The sequence below is a fragment of the Clytia hemisphaerica genome, unplaced genomic scaffold, assembly GCF_902728285.1.
Source record: "Clytia hemisphaerica strain Z4C2 unplaced genomic scaffold, Clytia hemisphaerica genome assembly, whole genome shotgun sequence".
Lineage (NCBI taxonomy): Eukaryota > Metazoa > Cnidaria > Hydrozoa > Leptothecata > Clytiidae > Clytia > Clytia hemisphaerica.
The window spans coordinates 178,533-195,463 of record NW_027103327.1 but is presented as its reverse complement, the minus strand read 5'-3'; the positions used below and the strand labels follow the sequence as shown (position 1 = coordinate 195,463).

Here is a 16,931-nt window from a genome sequence, read left to right as displayed (position 1 = left end):
ATTGTCTTTTTTTACTGTTTTTTTGCCTAGAAGATATAGCAAACATAGTCATAGTAAGTATAAGCAGACTGTGTCTTCTTTTAGAGCTACCAGTCCAAATTTCAAACTTATTTTTCATATTCAAAATCTATGCCATCTGAAAGCCCTTATTATCTGTTATCATAAGAGAAAAAAATGAGGGGTCATTTACCTGGCAAAAAGTTTTAGTTCTTGAGATAAATCAATTTGAAGTTCCAATTTTACAGCTCCTTTGATAACAAGACTCCTCAGCTAAATTCCATGATTTTTTGGCACTCAGTTTCGATTTTGCTCAACCAAAATCTTGGCAAGGTAGCTCGTATGTGAGAAAACATTGGGGTTTTACCTTGCGCGGCCTTGAAAATCAGTCAACCAGCTTCAAACTTTTGTTTACTGCGAATGATGTGAAAAAGTTATCGAAAAACGGTTTTCACATTTAAAAAGAAGAAGCTTTTGGCTTTCAAAAACATCCACACGTTTACATATAACCTTTAAAGTTTCAAAGAAAATCAGAAAACAAAACTAAAATGTCTCTTTTGACCCGAGTCCAGAGGAAAACCCAAGCAAAGAGTTGATCGGGGAAAAAAAGAATCATGAGCGAAAGCATGGTGAAAAAATTATGCTGGTAGACGAAAGACTAAATCAGACAGCCCTACCTAAATCCGATGGCAGTATATAGACTTAAACTTGTATATCAAGATTAAAGGGTTTTGAATATGTGCCAACTTTACTTTTGTTTTCAGTGGTTTCAATTTCAAGCCAATATCTTAGCAACGGGGTGCTCGCCTATAGTTACAAGGGTTTGTGCAAAAAACTAAACATAGAAAATTTTCCAAATCCCCCATTTCGATTAAAGCAATGAAAAATGAAACTTTTTCATGTTTCACTTTTTTGCACCAATTCTTCAAAATGAAAATATTTAAGATTTTAAGTTCTTCTTTTATTCAATGATTTTTTATGGCACTTTGTTGACAATCTAACTCTCGCATCAAATTCCCGCTTTCTTCAGTAAATTGAAGATGAGAAAAAACCTAAGCCACGGATCACGGATAGCTTTTCTCGAAATTGGCTCTTTCATTCTTTATGATCTTTTGCACAAAGATGCGTAACTATAAACCCTCGAATGTGACAGAGCCCGATTTTTGGAAAACAATTTTCGGGGTAAATTTCAGCTAAAAAACGGCCAAAAAAAGGGTTTTTTGGACTTTGTGAAATATTGGATCATTTGATTTTTTGCATGAAAGTAGGTAAAGGATGGCTCAAGCAGGTTTTTGTAAAAAAAGAATCATTCAGCTCAAAAAACGCATGTTTATCTATAATAATCACTATTAATAAGCATACATCAATGTTCTTAGCCAAAATTACTCAATTTTTTGATGAGATATGTTTTTTTTTGCTCATGAAGTCTTGAATATGAAAGCATGAAGTCTTGAATAATGAAAGAATATTTCAAGAACATGAAATTTTGGTTTCTAAACATTTTTTTCATAAGAAACAAACGACTAATTTTAAAAGATCGTCACTATTTGTGTTCTGAATGATTGTTTAATGGTCACGTCACATAGATATCAATTATAAATGTGTTAAAAAATGCTTAACCAGGTAGGTCCATAAAAGTATCACTTGTTATCACATTAATTGACATCTTGACATTATAGTCATCTTGTTAGATGTTTTGTTTCAAGAGTCCTTGCAATAGTTTATTGTTCAACTTGGAGAGGGAATGTTTGTAAAAATAGAATTTTCATTTTAGTAGTTATTTGAGTGGTCAGATTTAGGCAGGGTTGTCGGATTTAGGACCATTCACACTAATTGTTATTTATGTAAGGGTACCTAGAAAATTTTTCGGAGACGTTTTTGCGGAGACAGCATAGTGGATTTTCCTTATTATTTTAGAAACGAAGAAAAATATGAGAATGCAGATTTTTTTAGAAGAAAGCTGAATAAATTCTTTTTAGTTTAAAAAAAGATTTGATGATCTTAGCTACTTTTTATGGTAAGATATTTCACCCCAAACTTTATTTTACTAAAATTGCAAATTTGTTACCATGTGAGACGTGACCCTTCATGGGATCATCCCCCCCCAGGAAGATGGGGGGGGGGGAATCATATTTTGGTGCCAGGGGGGAAGTGAAAATTTCAAGCTTGATGGGGGGAGAAAGGCGAATAGGGGGTATATTCAGTCCTCTACCTAGTGGGGGGAGTAATAGGATAAATACAGACCTTCCTGGTGTGTTTGGGCATTCAGGCTTATGAGCCTGTCTTTCTTGGGATTTTGAGAGTCTTTTTTTTGCTATAGTAGCTTGCGAATTGAGGCGAGTCTGGATCATCACTTCGCAACCCTTATACAATACGGCTAGGGGGACTTCCCAATTAGGGGGGGGGAGCACAAATTTTAAAGACAGGTGGGGGGGAAAGGCCAGATGGGGGATTTTAGCTCATATTAGGGGGGACCAAAAAGCTGGAGGACGCCATGCCCTTTGGCCGCCCTATCTTAAACGTAAATGTAAATGCAAGTTTCTTACCATTTTCTATTGAAAACAACCAATTTCCCAAAGCCGGAGACCAAAACAAATTATCTTGCAAGATGAGGGCGCCCTTTTGGATCTATTATTCTTATTTAAAAACAAAACCTCTAATAGTTTTTCATTTATTTATTTTTTGTTCCATTAGCGAAAATAACTTGTAAAAAGTTCATGCTAATAAAGAAATAGAAATAGAAATTAGACGATTCTACGGTATTGAGTCGCTGTAAAATCCCACCTTTCATATATTTGTTTCTGTGATCCTAAGGCTTAGGATATATATCTTAATATACAAGTTTAAGTCTAAACTGTCAGTAGACTCAAGTGCTTCATTGAAGATGAAGAAAGAGGAAGATAAAAACACGCTGGTTAATTTTGATTAACAGGTTTGTTCTATCATTGTTGAAAGTTTGAGGAAATTCTACCGATGCAGAAATTTTTCACAGCCAATTAAAGGTACAGTCTGCTTATACTTACTTTGTTTACCAAGCGATTTAAAGTACCTGAAAATGGGACTGGTCTTTAGACGGGTTTTTAAGGGTTGGTAAATAACCGGTAAAAATTTACCAAAAGGCCGCCATGAGTTAATTTAGCTGCCGCTACAAAGCATCCGGGCCCAGACCGGCCCCGATCGCCTGGTCACCCGGTCGACATCCTTTTACAACAATTTTAATGTACCGTAAATCCTTGAATAAGCGCCCTGCTCGAATAAGCGCCCCCTCCAGGGAAGGGCGCTTATTCGAATTTTGTTATAGATTGAATAAGATATTGAGTAGATACTTGTGTCTTAAAAAGAAAGAAAGCGATTAAGAATAAAAAGATAGAAATTGTCAATTGGATTTTTCAAATTTTTCTTTAATTCATGCTTTTTTAAAAAATCAACCCTTTGAAACAGTTAAGTTTAAGCAGATTCCGAATTTGTTGATATACGAATTTCTGAAATAAAAAAATAAGCGCCCCGCTTGAATAAGCGCCCCCCCCGTTAGAGCCTGGCGCTTACTCGAGGATTTACGGTAATCATTACTAAAAACGAACGGCTCGGGTCGGTCTAACGAGCAGTCTGGACCGGTCTAATGAGCGGCCACAAGTATCTAGAAGCCGCCAGGACTGTTAGAGATCAAATTTCTAGAGAGGAGGTGGATCTAGAATAAAAATTGGACCACTACTAGACCGCTCATAATACCGGACCAAGACCGGTCTGATTTTCAGGTACTTTAAATCGCTTGGGAAGTCACATATCTTCTAGGCAAAAAACAGTAAAAAAAGACACAAACTAAATTCTTTTATGAGTGCTGTTACAACTTTTTTTGTTGCAGCCACATACAGGAACTCACCAAATGTTCCTAATTGTTTATAGGATGATTGGTATTTTTTTTGAATTTTATGTTTAGATTTTTCTATCCAGCCCTGTTGTTATGTACACGCGTCCTGTTGCTAAGACCTTATCTTGAAATCAAAAGTGAAACCATCGCTTTTCTTGCACCTTGTCTCGCATTCTGAATTTTGAAACTTGGCAAGGAATATTGGAGTACCTACACTGTAAATAAAAGTGCATTTACCCCAATCTCCATTATAAAGCGCCGAAAAGCCATTAGCACCAAAAATTACAGCCTTTTCTTATATGGAATAATCTAGTTGGTTGAAATCTTGTTCCTATTGAAAATTGGTGCAAAGAAAGAAGTGAAAAATAGGAAAGTTTCACTTTTTATTTCTTTTATCAAAACAGGGGATTTGGAAATTTTTTATGTTTGGTGTTTGCACAAACCCCTGTAACTATGGGCAAGCACCCCGTTGCTAGCTTGAAATCGAAAATGAAACCACTGAAAACGAAAGTAAAATTGGCCCTTGATATAGGTGTTTTGGGGGCTATTGCATGCCCCCCTGATGAATTCTTAGCACCACACCACCAGTCTTTCTGAAAGCATGGGGTTATGAACGGTGATCTTAGCTAAAATCTAGCCCAAAACAAGTCAGGGTGGATGAAAATAGTGGGTGTTATCATGAGGGTGAAAGGAAAAACTGTCAAGGTCTACCGAGGTGGATCATATTATGACAGATTATATTCCTTGACAAACAATCCTGAAAAAATATGGAGAAAGTATTACGCATGTTAGATAGTGTTGGTTATGTTTCTCAACAATACCACATATCAAGGAATTCTGCTGCAGTTGCCTTAACCGTGATGTCGAATTTCTCTGTCAGATTGGTTTTTTTTTTTAACTTTATCCACAATAAAATTATTTCGCTAATCGCACGATGAGTTATCTTTTATTATTTTTTTGGCACCCCTTAAAAGGAAGCAATTAATGGTTACTTGCATCCTGTAGAGAGCAATTATTAATCGTTCATCACACTCTTCGATGCAGCGCCAATATTTACAAAATTGATTTTAATGTTGTTTTTTCTTACATTTTTTTCATGGAACTTCTTAATTGAATTCGAAACTCATCTTGCGAGAAAAAAATCTTTAAAGAAAATAAAAGAAAAACAGAAAGAAGAGAAAAATATAAAACTTTTCACTTTCCTAGGAGAAAAAATAATGAAATCATTTGTGCGATTATCACTCGTAATCACAAAAAAATTGTACAATTCGAAAATTGCACGAAAGGACGAGTGCAATTTTTCTCAAATTGCACTCGTTATTAAAATTTTTTTTGGTCTTTATCATGATTTCTAATTAAAAAAATTTAGAAGAAAAAAATCATCTCTCTGGCTGTTATTGTTACCCCACATTCTGTCTTTATATTTTTTTTTTCTTTTTCACTGAAAGAAATGTATTGCTATTAATTACTGTACTTTGTGATTTTTTTCTTCTAAGAATCAACTAACTTTTCATTCTAATAAATTGATTTAATATGCATAACAGTATTTATTTGATCTTTAACGTCCAGAAAGCATGCTAAATAAACAAACTTTTGAAGAGTGTTATATAGGAACGATGCGGTTAGTGTAAAACGCAGGTCACAGGTCACGTTACAGGTCACAGGTCACAGGTCAACAAAGTACAGACCGGTAAAAAGATAATAAGATCATAACATATACATAACATAACATCAATACATAACGCATTAAATTACAAAAAGGTAATACAGTTATTAAGATATTATAAAATGACAATTGAATAGAATAACAACCTAGTGACACTTACTTACAAAAATAATGACAAAATCATAAAATATGATGCCTAACAAGACAAAAGCACGAAAAATATTTATTATACAAAATGTGATGTGGATGGTGTGAATGGATAAAAAATGGCACCAAACAGAAGCTTGCAAGGTCCCTAAGAGAGTGGTTTTAGAAGGATAAAACTAATTAATCATTCAATTGTTATTTTAATTAGAGTCAACCTATCATCACTGACCTGTGACCTGCGACCTGTGACCTGTGACCTGCGTTTTACACTAACCGGGAACGATGTAACAGTTTGAATGAGTCATGAGTAAAGGTTTTTAAGAAGAAAGTTTCATCTGTTATCTATTTGGTTCTTATGAAACAAAAATGCGGCCGGGTGACGATGAAAAGAAATTTCACCCGGCCGGTTGACCGGAAACTTTTTTCTTTTAGGGTCGGCCTTATATAATTCTCAACTTCAGTTGAGCTAGAATCTGACAATGTATGTATACTGTCTGGAGGCTGGAGACTTCAAAAATGGTCAGATTTGGCTGAAATTTGGCACACTTGATCCTTGGGCAAATCCCTGGGGGTGTTTTTTTTATTTTTTTGAAAATTTTTATTTTTAAGGGCGTGGTCATGAGTTTTTAGCACCAAAACAAGGCTAAAAACTTTGGGGTGGGCTGGAGACTTCAAAAATGGTTAGATTTGATCGGAATTTTGCACACTTGATCCTAGGACAAACTCCTGCAAGTGTTTCAAAATATTTTAAAACTTTTAACGGGGTGGTCATAATTTTTAGCCTCACAATTTCGGGGTAGGCCTGGGCAGGCTGAAGACTTCAAAAATGGTCCGATTTGGTTAAAATTGGTTACAATTTTACAATTGGCCTACAAATGATTTAAAAACACTGAAGTTGAGCCCCAGTGCGGTTCTAGCACGTTCAACAGTAATTGATATTTCCTAAATTAATACAGACAGAATATAAATAAAACAATGCCAAGAAAAGGAGACAAACGAAAAAGGCGATCCGATGATGAATCTTCATCAGGAGCAAGCACTTCAAAAAATGCTAAAAATACCAAGAAAGGTAAGAAAGTGATTGAAAAATGACCTGATTACAGTGTTCAAACTTCTATCGTCTCAGAAGGATTTCTTTCTTAGTGAAGGAAATAAAGAGGTATTTCCGTTTCAAAATTGTGTATAATTCATCAAAATTTCAAGATTATGTGCTAAATTGCTACCTTAAAGGAAGAAATTTTGGCGGGAATTTAATTTGGCGTTTAATGAAAAATTTATCCTTAAAATGGCGTGAAAACAGCTAAAAAAATGCAAAGACACCTTAAAAGAGATCATATTTTCAAAAAGTTTAATTTGGCGGAAGGCGTAAAAAAGAAATTTTAGCGGGAACTTAATTTGGCGGATCCTGGCCAAATCTGTCAAATCTGCCAAATCCGCCAAATTTTCTTTCCGCCAAAATTTCTTCCTTTAAGGTATGTAAAATCTGTTTTCTGTCTCAGACCAATAACCTCGATTTGATCACTGTCATTACCACTAATTGTTTAACCCATTTATCCTGGGGTTACTTTTGCGGCTTACAATCACCAATGGATTTGATTACATTTTCAAGGATTTCATAAGGGAAAGTAACTCCACTCTTTAAAATTTCACTCGCATTTTTATTTATGATTTGGAGTATTGACAGTGGAGGCTAGTATAAAAATGGAATATAATTCGTATTATAATTTTGTGGTTTTTTTATGTTAAGTTCTTTATGTTGAACAAAAAATGACTGGTATTGGTAATAAAATCACTGTTTTAAAATAACTGTCTCCTTTCGATTCATCTTGAAACATTTTTGACATTATCAAGTTCAATCAAGTTTTATACTCTTTTAAAATATCTTAAAATATTAAAAAAATCTTATAGCTCTTGGATTATGATTATTCCCATTTACTTTTCACAATCATCTGCCATTGCTTTAAATTAGTTTTCTTTATATTTGAATTATACTGAATTATATATAGAAAAAAAGTAAAACTGTGATATCATATACCGCTCTGTAAATTACAGTATTGAGTACTGTTGAATTTTTTTAAAGTCAGTTGTACAATTATATTTGAATTATTTGATACTTCTTACTTCTCGCAGAAGAGACTCCAGCCATAGAAGAGGTGACAACCATCCCTGCGGTGTTCACCAAATCTGGCAAAGTATTAGCTTTTGGACAAGGAGATGTTGGACAGCTTGGTCTCGGTGATGAGGTTTTGGAGAGGAAACGACCAGCTCTGGTTAAAGAAGTGGATGACATCAAATTTATACAATCAGTATGCGGTGGAATGCATACTGTTATCTTGACTGAGGATGGAGAGGTTTGTGTTTTGTAGTAACTTGTTCAAGTCCTTAACATGATCCTTTCTTATTTGTCTAATACATTCCATAATGGACACCCCTTAAAAACTAGGGGGTTCGACTTTTTGGGAAATCTTTTTGGAAAAAAGGATGGTTTGATTTTGGGTAACGTTTGGAAAAATATTTTTCCGTTTGTCAACCTTGTTTGATTGATTTTTGACATTTTCTTAAAGCAGCAGAAAACTCTATAGTTTGATTGATTTTTAGATATCGAGGCAGTATGGGAGTTGAGCATATAGGAGTTAAGCATATATTTTTGAGGGGGCAGTTGAAACCCCTGTACCCACTATAAATTCGTATCTTTAACCCATCATGTATCTTGGGAGAGGGTCTCGAGGCTTTGGTGTATATTTTGGCATGATTATTGACGTTTTGACATAGAAAATGATCTCTTTTTAGTCGTGCCCTTTCTGATAGCGATGGATTTATATACAAAACTTAGTACATTCAATTCTATTATAGGTCTACACTTTTGGGTGTAATGATGAAGGGGCACTGGGACGAGCCACCAGCGGTACAGATGATGAAGAATATTATGCAAGAAAAGTTGCTCTCCCCGACGGTGTCAAAATTATACAAGTTTCTGCTGGTGACAGTCATACTGCTGCCTTGTCAGATAAAGGAGAAGTTTATGCTTGGGGAGCATACAGGGTAAGAAATTTTTTTTAGACCTAGCTGGAGCCCATAGAAATTCTTTGATTTTTTGCACTAAGATACAAAATGGTATATAATGCCCAAAATGTGACTGTCCCGGAAATATTTTCAATTATTCAATTTTTACAATCAGGTAGGCCCATACAAGTATCACTTGTTTTTGCACAGTTTTGTGTATTTTTCCTTAGGTTAATTTAGGAAGTATAACTAATTCGTTAAAGTGTTTATTCATATCTTTAGTTTCAATTGAAAATTCCTACATATAGTATGCTGTGACCCCTGCTTCGTTATATTGAGGCCTTTTTTATTGTGGGGCCTTTTAAAAAACATTATCATCTTTAATTTTTCTTTCTCTAGGATGCCAGTGGTCAAATGGGTCTAACAGCAGCTTCTCTTGGCAAGAAGAACGAGATTAGAAAGATATACCCAAAAGGTGATGAAATAGAGGACCCAGCGATCAAAGTAGCTTCTGGTAACGATCATACTGTCATTCTAACAAAAGATGGTTCGATATACACGAATGGAACCGGTGAACAAGGCCAATTGGGTAGATTAGATTAAAGGAATGTTTTGGACATCGTGGTGGTCGACGTGGTTTAGATTTTCTTTTATCGCCACAATTGGTTCGTTTTCGACGGAAAGTGAGATTCTCAGACATTTTCACTGGCAGCTTTTGCACTTTCGCCCTAAGTAGCGACACAAACGATGTCTACGCTTGGGGTCTGAATAATTATGGACAGTTAGGCTCTGGCACAAATGATAACTATTTCAACCCGAAAGTTATAAAGCCTTTAACGGAAATACGGAACCAATCGAAGTCCAATCAGATGGTGATCCAAGGTGGTCAACACCATTCCATAATGGTGGATGGAGAAGGTATTGTTTATAGTTTTGGTCGCGCAGAATATGGTAGACTAGGACTTGGAACAGATGCAAAGGAAACTGCGGTACCTGTCAAAGTTCCAAAACTAGCAGATAAAAAAGTCAAAGATGTTGCGTGTGGGGAATCAGTTAGTTATGCTGTAACCGAGAAAGGCCAATTATATTCATGGGGTTTTGGAACCACACTGCAGTTAGGTGTTGGCGATGATGATGATATTTACGAGCCAGAGCTGGTCAAATCGAAAAATCTTGATCCTGAAACCGATGAAGTTTTAACCATATCTGGTGGTGGTCAGCACGTTTCCTTAGTTGTCTGTAAAAAAGAAAACACGGCGAATGGACATGAAAGTTAACTATTGTTTTTTTAACCTTTTTGGTATTACGTGAAAATGGTGGAGCAAGATCTTCAATGCAACCTCGACTGCGACGAGTTTTTGGCTATACGTTTATCATCTTGAATAGCGGGTTAAAAAGTTGAGATCTTCTGAATACTGTAATGTCTTCAAAGATGGAGACAGATGGAGTATCTATCTTTATCGCTTTTAAATCTGTATAGGGTAATCGCGTCATCAGATGTTGATATTCTTTCACATTTTCTACTATTGTAAGGAAAGCAAGGAACTTTTCCATTGACATGCATCATTATTTATACTGATACATTTTAAAAGAATTCTCTAGTATATTGAGGATGAATTTTAGGTTAACACTATTTTAAACTTAAAAAATTCAATGACATTTGTTTTCATGATATAACAATCATTATGCGAATTCTCTTGGAGTAAAGTTAAGACTTTTGAAAGATTCGAATTTTGCAAGGGTTTCTACTATTTTTTTTCAAGGTGGTTTTTAACAGAAGTGATTTTATCTTTACTTGAATAAAGTATTATTAATTGTATGATGAGTAATGAAAGAAATAATTAATTTTGTTCTTCTTTTTAATCATGTTATATAGTAACAGTCTTTGTAATCTCTTTAAGGAATTTATGTCACTGACCTTTATAAACTCTGGACCAAACTATATCCGCCATATTTGATCGGAGATTTTTTGACAGTGGTACCCGCAAAAAAAACATTATAGTGTCAAAACTTTGAGGTGCTACCTCACTTGTATGCAAACGAAGTAGATCTAGCGCTCTCAATGCGGGTACCACTTTGAAAAAACTTCCGATCGAAAGATCTTGTTTGACCGGGATCGAGAAACTGCCTCCAGGGTCTATATAAAGCTCTGTGATTTTGTGATGTACATTATTTGTCCATCTATTCTTTCGATACATGAAAGGTATTCGACTTTTTAGGGAGTTCTGTACAGCCATTCTCTTTTCCATACCCTGGATAAAACTTTATCCGCCATCTTTCATCAGAGTTTTTTGAGAAGTGGTTCAATTAATACTTCAATGAAATAATTTTCCCTTTGAAAAATATTTTTAGACCCACATCGAGTACTTTAATGGGGAATTTGGAAAGGCTTAATATTTCTAAACAAAACTCAAAAAATGTCAAATAAATACTTTTTGAATGTTTACTGGCATCAAAGAGACGCTCATAATGCGTATTTCAACGCAACCAACATGCATGATTTGACAGTAAAAGGCACAAAATCGTGTGAAAATATTGTCACCCATTAAGCCATCTGCGAAAATTAAGTCCCCGTGAAATCTTAACATTTCGCGGATGAGCTTAACCTTGAAATTTAATCCCCGCGAAAGTTAACCCTATTGAAGTAGTACTATCATTAGAATAAAATTAAAAAAACTCCGATCAAAAATTTCCTTGGCTGGGATCGAGAAAACTTGTCCAGGGTATATAAAGGTCAGCGTGTACAGCCCTGAATGGCAATTGTACTGGGGGTTGTCAGTGCTTTGGAGCAATTTTAAATAAAAATTCTTACTTGTATATATCGTTAATAAAAAATTTCTAAAGATTTTCAGCAGTATTTTTTTTGTAATTCTGTTTTTCTTGATATTCTTTTTTCAGCTACTAAACATTAATAAAGTTACTAAAAAGCCACTAATAACATATGGTGTCAACAAAAGAAGAATATGTGTGAGGATTTCCATTTTATGTGATTTAGTGTCACTTTTGATGTGTTTGCAGATACACGATTTTATCACAATTCTGGTTCTGAAGATTTGGTAATTTTATTTTTCTAAATATTTTGTTGCATTTCGGATAACAGAAAGTGTGAATTTTCTCTTCTAGGTCAAAAGAAAATGTTAGTATATATAATAATGTAATCACATGATAACGAGTACAATTCGAGAATTTTTGCTCGAGTGATTTTTTTGTTATTAATTTTCCGAGTCCGATAGGACGAGGAAAATTCGAAACAAAAAAATCACGAGTGCAATTTTCGAATTGTATGAATTATCATATGATTACGAGCTGTTCGCACAACGGATTTCACAACATTTCCCGGTTAGGAAAGTAAATTACACTGAAAGTTTTACATGTTTCTCTTCTCTATACGTCTTTTATTAATGTTTATAGATTTTCTTTCTCACAAAATGAATTTCGAATGCAATCAAAACGTTCGATGAAAAAAAATCGAGAGTGTGATTAACGATTAATTGCTCTCTACATGATGCAATTAATGATTAATTGCTCTCTTTGAAGGGACGCCAAATAAGAGAAAATAACTCATCGTGCGATTATTTTAAAAATTATCTTTTACAGTATGCGAAGGCTGCAAAAATAGTGAAATTGTAGTCAAACGAAGAAAGACAAAAAGCGTTTCTGTTAATGCCTTTTTCATTTTTTAATACCTTTTCAGGGAGACCATGAAACGATTTCCAATGTATACCATGGCAATTATGGCGTGACTGTAACCGACGTAAACCGTCCGACATCATTGAAGTTAGAGGTATGAAAGTATTTTTGTATTCATATTTGAAACTTAAACAGATCGCGATGCTGAGCACAATATTTCAAAGCCTTATTGGAACTTTTTCGTCAGTGGGGAGAAAAATCACTATTGAAATCCCAATAGGGATATAAATTCTATTGTTCCAAGGTTAAAAGATTAACTGGGATGAAAGTCAATTTCCCGGTGGGGCTGAATTCCCACCAGGAAGAAAAATTGTCGCACCATTATCCAGTGGGGATGGGGTCCTAGCGGGTCTGTGATACAGGGGTGTCAGATAATAGAATTTTAAAAGGCGTTTTGGTAAGCTTGTCATTAGCGAGTTTATTGCACTTTTGAAGACAGTGGGTTGACTGAAGCGAATCGGAAAAACCTGCAGTTTTGTCCCGCAAAATCGAGGATGGTTAAAGTGCTATTGTTGTTCTCAATTGATCAGGATCTAGACAAATCAAAGGTTAATCGTCTCCGTCGCTGAAAAAATACATAAACTATTGAGAAGGCAAGGAAAGGAAAGGAAATTCAACCCCAGTGACCATGCTTTATAGTATATAAATTTGACAGTATGATTTTATAATATGGGCTATTGATACACCCCTGGCTTGGTAAACAATTTTTATTGGATTGGGATTCTTGAAACACACACCTTTCTCACAGTCCCGAGGGAACTTTTTCCATCAGTGGGGATGAGAATTTCTATCCAAATCCCGATGCGTATAGAAATTCTTTTATTCTAAAGGATTTCCGTCGGGATCGGTTATGGAGTGTAATTCTTTCCATCGAATTCTAATGGGGATTAAATCAAAGTCAATTAAACAGTGGGTTGGATAATTTTTCCCACTGGGGACGAAGTTTTGGCCAAACTTTCCAGTTTGTGATACAGGGCTGTCCATGTAAAATTCATTGTTTAAAGCTAAGAGCTCGCCATCTTTTTTTATTTATTGTTTTTATTCAGTCAATTTATTGAAATAAAATGAGTTATACACTACTATCTACAAAGAATTATGAATTTTTATGTATGGATAGTTATAATAATATTTGAAGCCTTCAAGTTTGCGTTAAGAACATTTGCATACGTACTAAATATATTATAAGATATATGTATATGTAACATTATATATAACTATGTATAAGAAAATAGGGCTTTGATGGCCAAAATGTTAACCTTTACCACGCCGAGGCCGTAAATTTACGTATTAAGCGATAGCCGAGGCCGTAAATATACGTTTTTCTTTTAGGAAAACCAGCCCTACCGCCTTAAAACGCATTTAAATCCCGGGAAATGTCTTATATGATTGATAGAAAATGTAAACAAACTATTTTCCATAATTTGAAACCCACTTTCGATTTTAACTGTCAAAACAAATTGGAAAATTAGGCAAAATATTCTTTGGGAAAAAAAGAGCACATGGATTGATGTAATTAACTTTTTATGTTAATTTAGTGGAAAATGGTTTGTTTTATTGGTTGGAAATGTTATGTATTGCTTGTTTATAACGGTACATCAATGGTGAGGACTTGAGGCTTTTCGGCCGTCATCGACCGTCCCCGAAACCCAAGTTAAGGCTTATGATAAGGCTACAAAGAGTTTTAAAGTGTATATACTAAGTTATTTCTATTGCTTTCAGACTAGTTGACGATAGGAAAGTCATTTTAAGTGATATTTTCCAAAAATTACCTCAAGGGGCCTCTGATTTACGTGTAAATTTTCTCGAAAACCAATGTTTTCTAAAAATGAATTCTGCCTTTTCTAGTAAAGGTATGATTGTGGTTTTTAGACTAGCAGTTGTAGTTATATAGCTAAACTTAAAATTTTGAAAAATATGACAAATTGCGTTTTGAAAAATTTTCAACTCTAAGGCAGAAGACTACTGTGTCACCATTGATATAGGAAAATCCTTTATTTTAACATTTTTGGAAAGTTGGGCTTTCCAGAATGGGCTTACTTTTGTGAATCGGTTTAGAAGATCAAAAGTTATGACGGAAAGCTTAAAACTGTCATTTCGGCTAAAAACACAAGGCGTGCTGGGGGTGAAACTTCCTGAGAGAAGGCGTGGTAAAGGTTACGAACATTTTAAGGAGGGGAAGGGTGTAGCAAAAGAGTACGGCTATTGTTCGAATGATGTCATTTCTATCATTCTCTGCTTATAAAGGGTAGGGGTTGTCAAATATTTGGAATATTTGTGTATGTATATGGATGACCCCTTTTAAGTTACGTTAATAAATATTTTTGAATGAATCTTTTTAAATAAATCTTTTTAAAATAAATAGTTTGAAAAATATACTGGTCTGATAAAAATTGAAAAATAGTAATATTTGCAATTGAGCCATTTATGCTTTTGGAAAAATACTTTAAAATAGGCCACACAGTTTGGAAGATAGATTCCCTGATAGTAAGAAAATCTTAAATGGGCTTTTCCAGAAAAATATTGAATATTGAGGGGGGGGGTGGAAGATTTTATTTTTGAAATTCATCCCCCGGACATGAATTATGACCCCTGACAACAGATCCTACTTCCGGACAACCATCAGTTGAGACCCCCCCCCCCGCCCCCGGACATTCAAAATTACCCCCTAAACAGAGCAAACTTGCCCTCAAAACTAGGCAAATTTTGCTTATTTTTCACTTTCACTACACTTGACTACACCCCGGACAAAATATCCTCCACCCCCCCCCCCCCCCCCCCTATGTACAAAACTTTTCTGGAAGAGCCCAATCCTAACTCAACCTTCATAATAACTTGAAAAATTAAAATCATCCTTTGCAAACTGCAAATTCGTAGCAATGTCGAAATATTCTTGACAAGCAATTTCAAGTTGTTTAAGAGCTTTTTTTGGTGGAGGATGCAATTTACTTTTTCACTGACTCGCGAAAAAGTTTGTGAACACTAAACCACTTTCCAGATTCGATTTTTTGCGTTTGATACCCTCTTCGACCAACACTAAATTCATTCTCAAATCACGTGCAATATAGCGATCGGCATTCCCTTTTATCATTGAAGCTTTTCTTAACAGATTATTGAGGTAGACGGTATAGCAATAATATCGATACATTCTTTGGATAATAGCAGCTGCATCTTGCTCACGTTTGAAACGTCTCAACGTTGAATCAACGGTCACAACTTGTTTCCGTGCTGGGAATTTTAATGCAAAGATCTCTTCTACTTTTTCCAATACTTTTTTGACATCATTTGTTTCTGCACAACGACGTTCTCCTAAACGGTATTTGACCAACGCTGAAAGGATATCCAAACAATGACATCTCTCTTCTGCTTTGATGGGAATATCACACTTATGTAGCAACTCCTCATACTCTTTCCTACTTAAATTAAAAGGCTCTTCAAGGTTATCCACAAAACATTTAACATCGCTCAAATAAATAAACTGTGATGCGTTCGGGTCAAATGTTTTCCAGACTTCATAAAAATCTTCAATACCATCTTCAGTGATACCAAGTGATTCTTGTTCCTGAGCTAACTGGAAATTCTCCAACATAACAGCAATGTAGACATTGATAATGATATACGATAACAACATAATATAAGATCCAAAATAAAAAATGGCAGCAAAATTATTACCGCAATCACCTTCCGTAATTCCATTCCCAGTATCGCCTTCATAGAATACCATATCCCGATTACATCCTTCTTCGTTCCGTGTCGCATTGAGCACCAAGTTCCAACCAGCAGCCGTGGTAATCCGGAACAAAATATTAAAGCTAGATCTGAAAGTTCTAAAATTAACACCCTCATTAAGATCCTTGTTGAATTTGACACGTTGGAACATTGACATTCCCAGTACGGCGTATATGAATAAAATGAGGAACAGTATGAGACACACGTTTGCCAAAGCTGGAGCAGATTTGATAGCCGTGAATACAAGTTGTCGGATTCCACGCAAATACTCGATGGATCGCAGTAAACGCACTAACCGGGCCACACGGATAATTCGGAATAATCCGGGTGATATCGGAATACTGACATGCGTCAATTCTAAGATGATATCTAGAGAGAAATGAAATAAAATGTACAATATACAGCGGTGCAAATTTTCCGTCTTTAGAAAGAAATCCGACTAATTGAGTTTTCTCAATAACAATAGCTCTGAAATGAGAAATTTCACAGAAATCACGTCTATTATCAGACATTCTGTCTAGATTAACCAAAGCTACTTCCAACAATAAATATAAACAAAATATTGTAGTAGTATAAAACACACCACCATATAGCAATTGTATGAAATTACGTTCTTTGTCTTGCTATACAGATGACTGGAAATTCTTCTTTCCTTGTATCTACAGTAAAGCTTATACTCTAGGGACTGAGTTAGATCCCGTATGCGCATCGGCGTATAGTCATTTTTTCTTTTGATCATGAAAGTATAGTCCTTGAAGAGTCAGAAAACGTGTGTGGCGTTATTTGGATCAGGCTCAATTTTCCATAATGGCGGATTTTAGATTTCAACCCTTT

General features: G+C 35.1%; 1 protein-coding gene across 1 annotated transcript; it reads left to right on the top strand.

Annotated features, from left to right (window-relative positions):
* Nucleotides 1–6,616: 6,616 nt before the first annotated feature.
* Nucleotides 6,617–10,544, top strand: LOC136815443 (regulator of chromosome condensation-like). Its single transcript, XM_067071901.1, is given in 5 exon segments — nt 6,617–6,747; nt 7,809–8,029; nt 8,532–8,720; nt 9,081–9,275; nt 9,278–10,544. Coding segments are annotated over 5 exon segments (1,380 nt in total). The 5' UTR covers nt 6,617–6,653; the 3' UTR covers nt 9,959–10,544.
* Nucleotides 10,545–16,931: the final 6,387 nt, after the last annotated feature.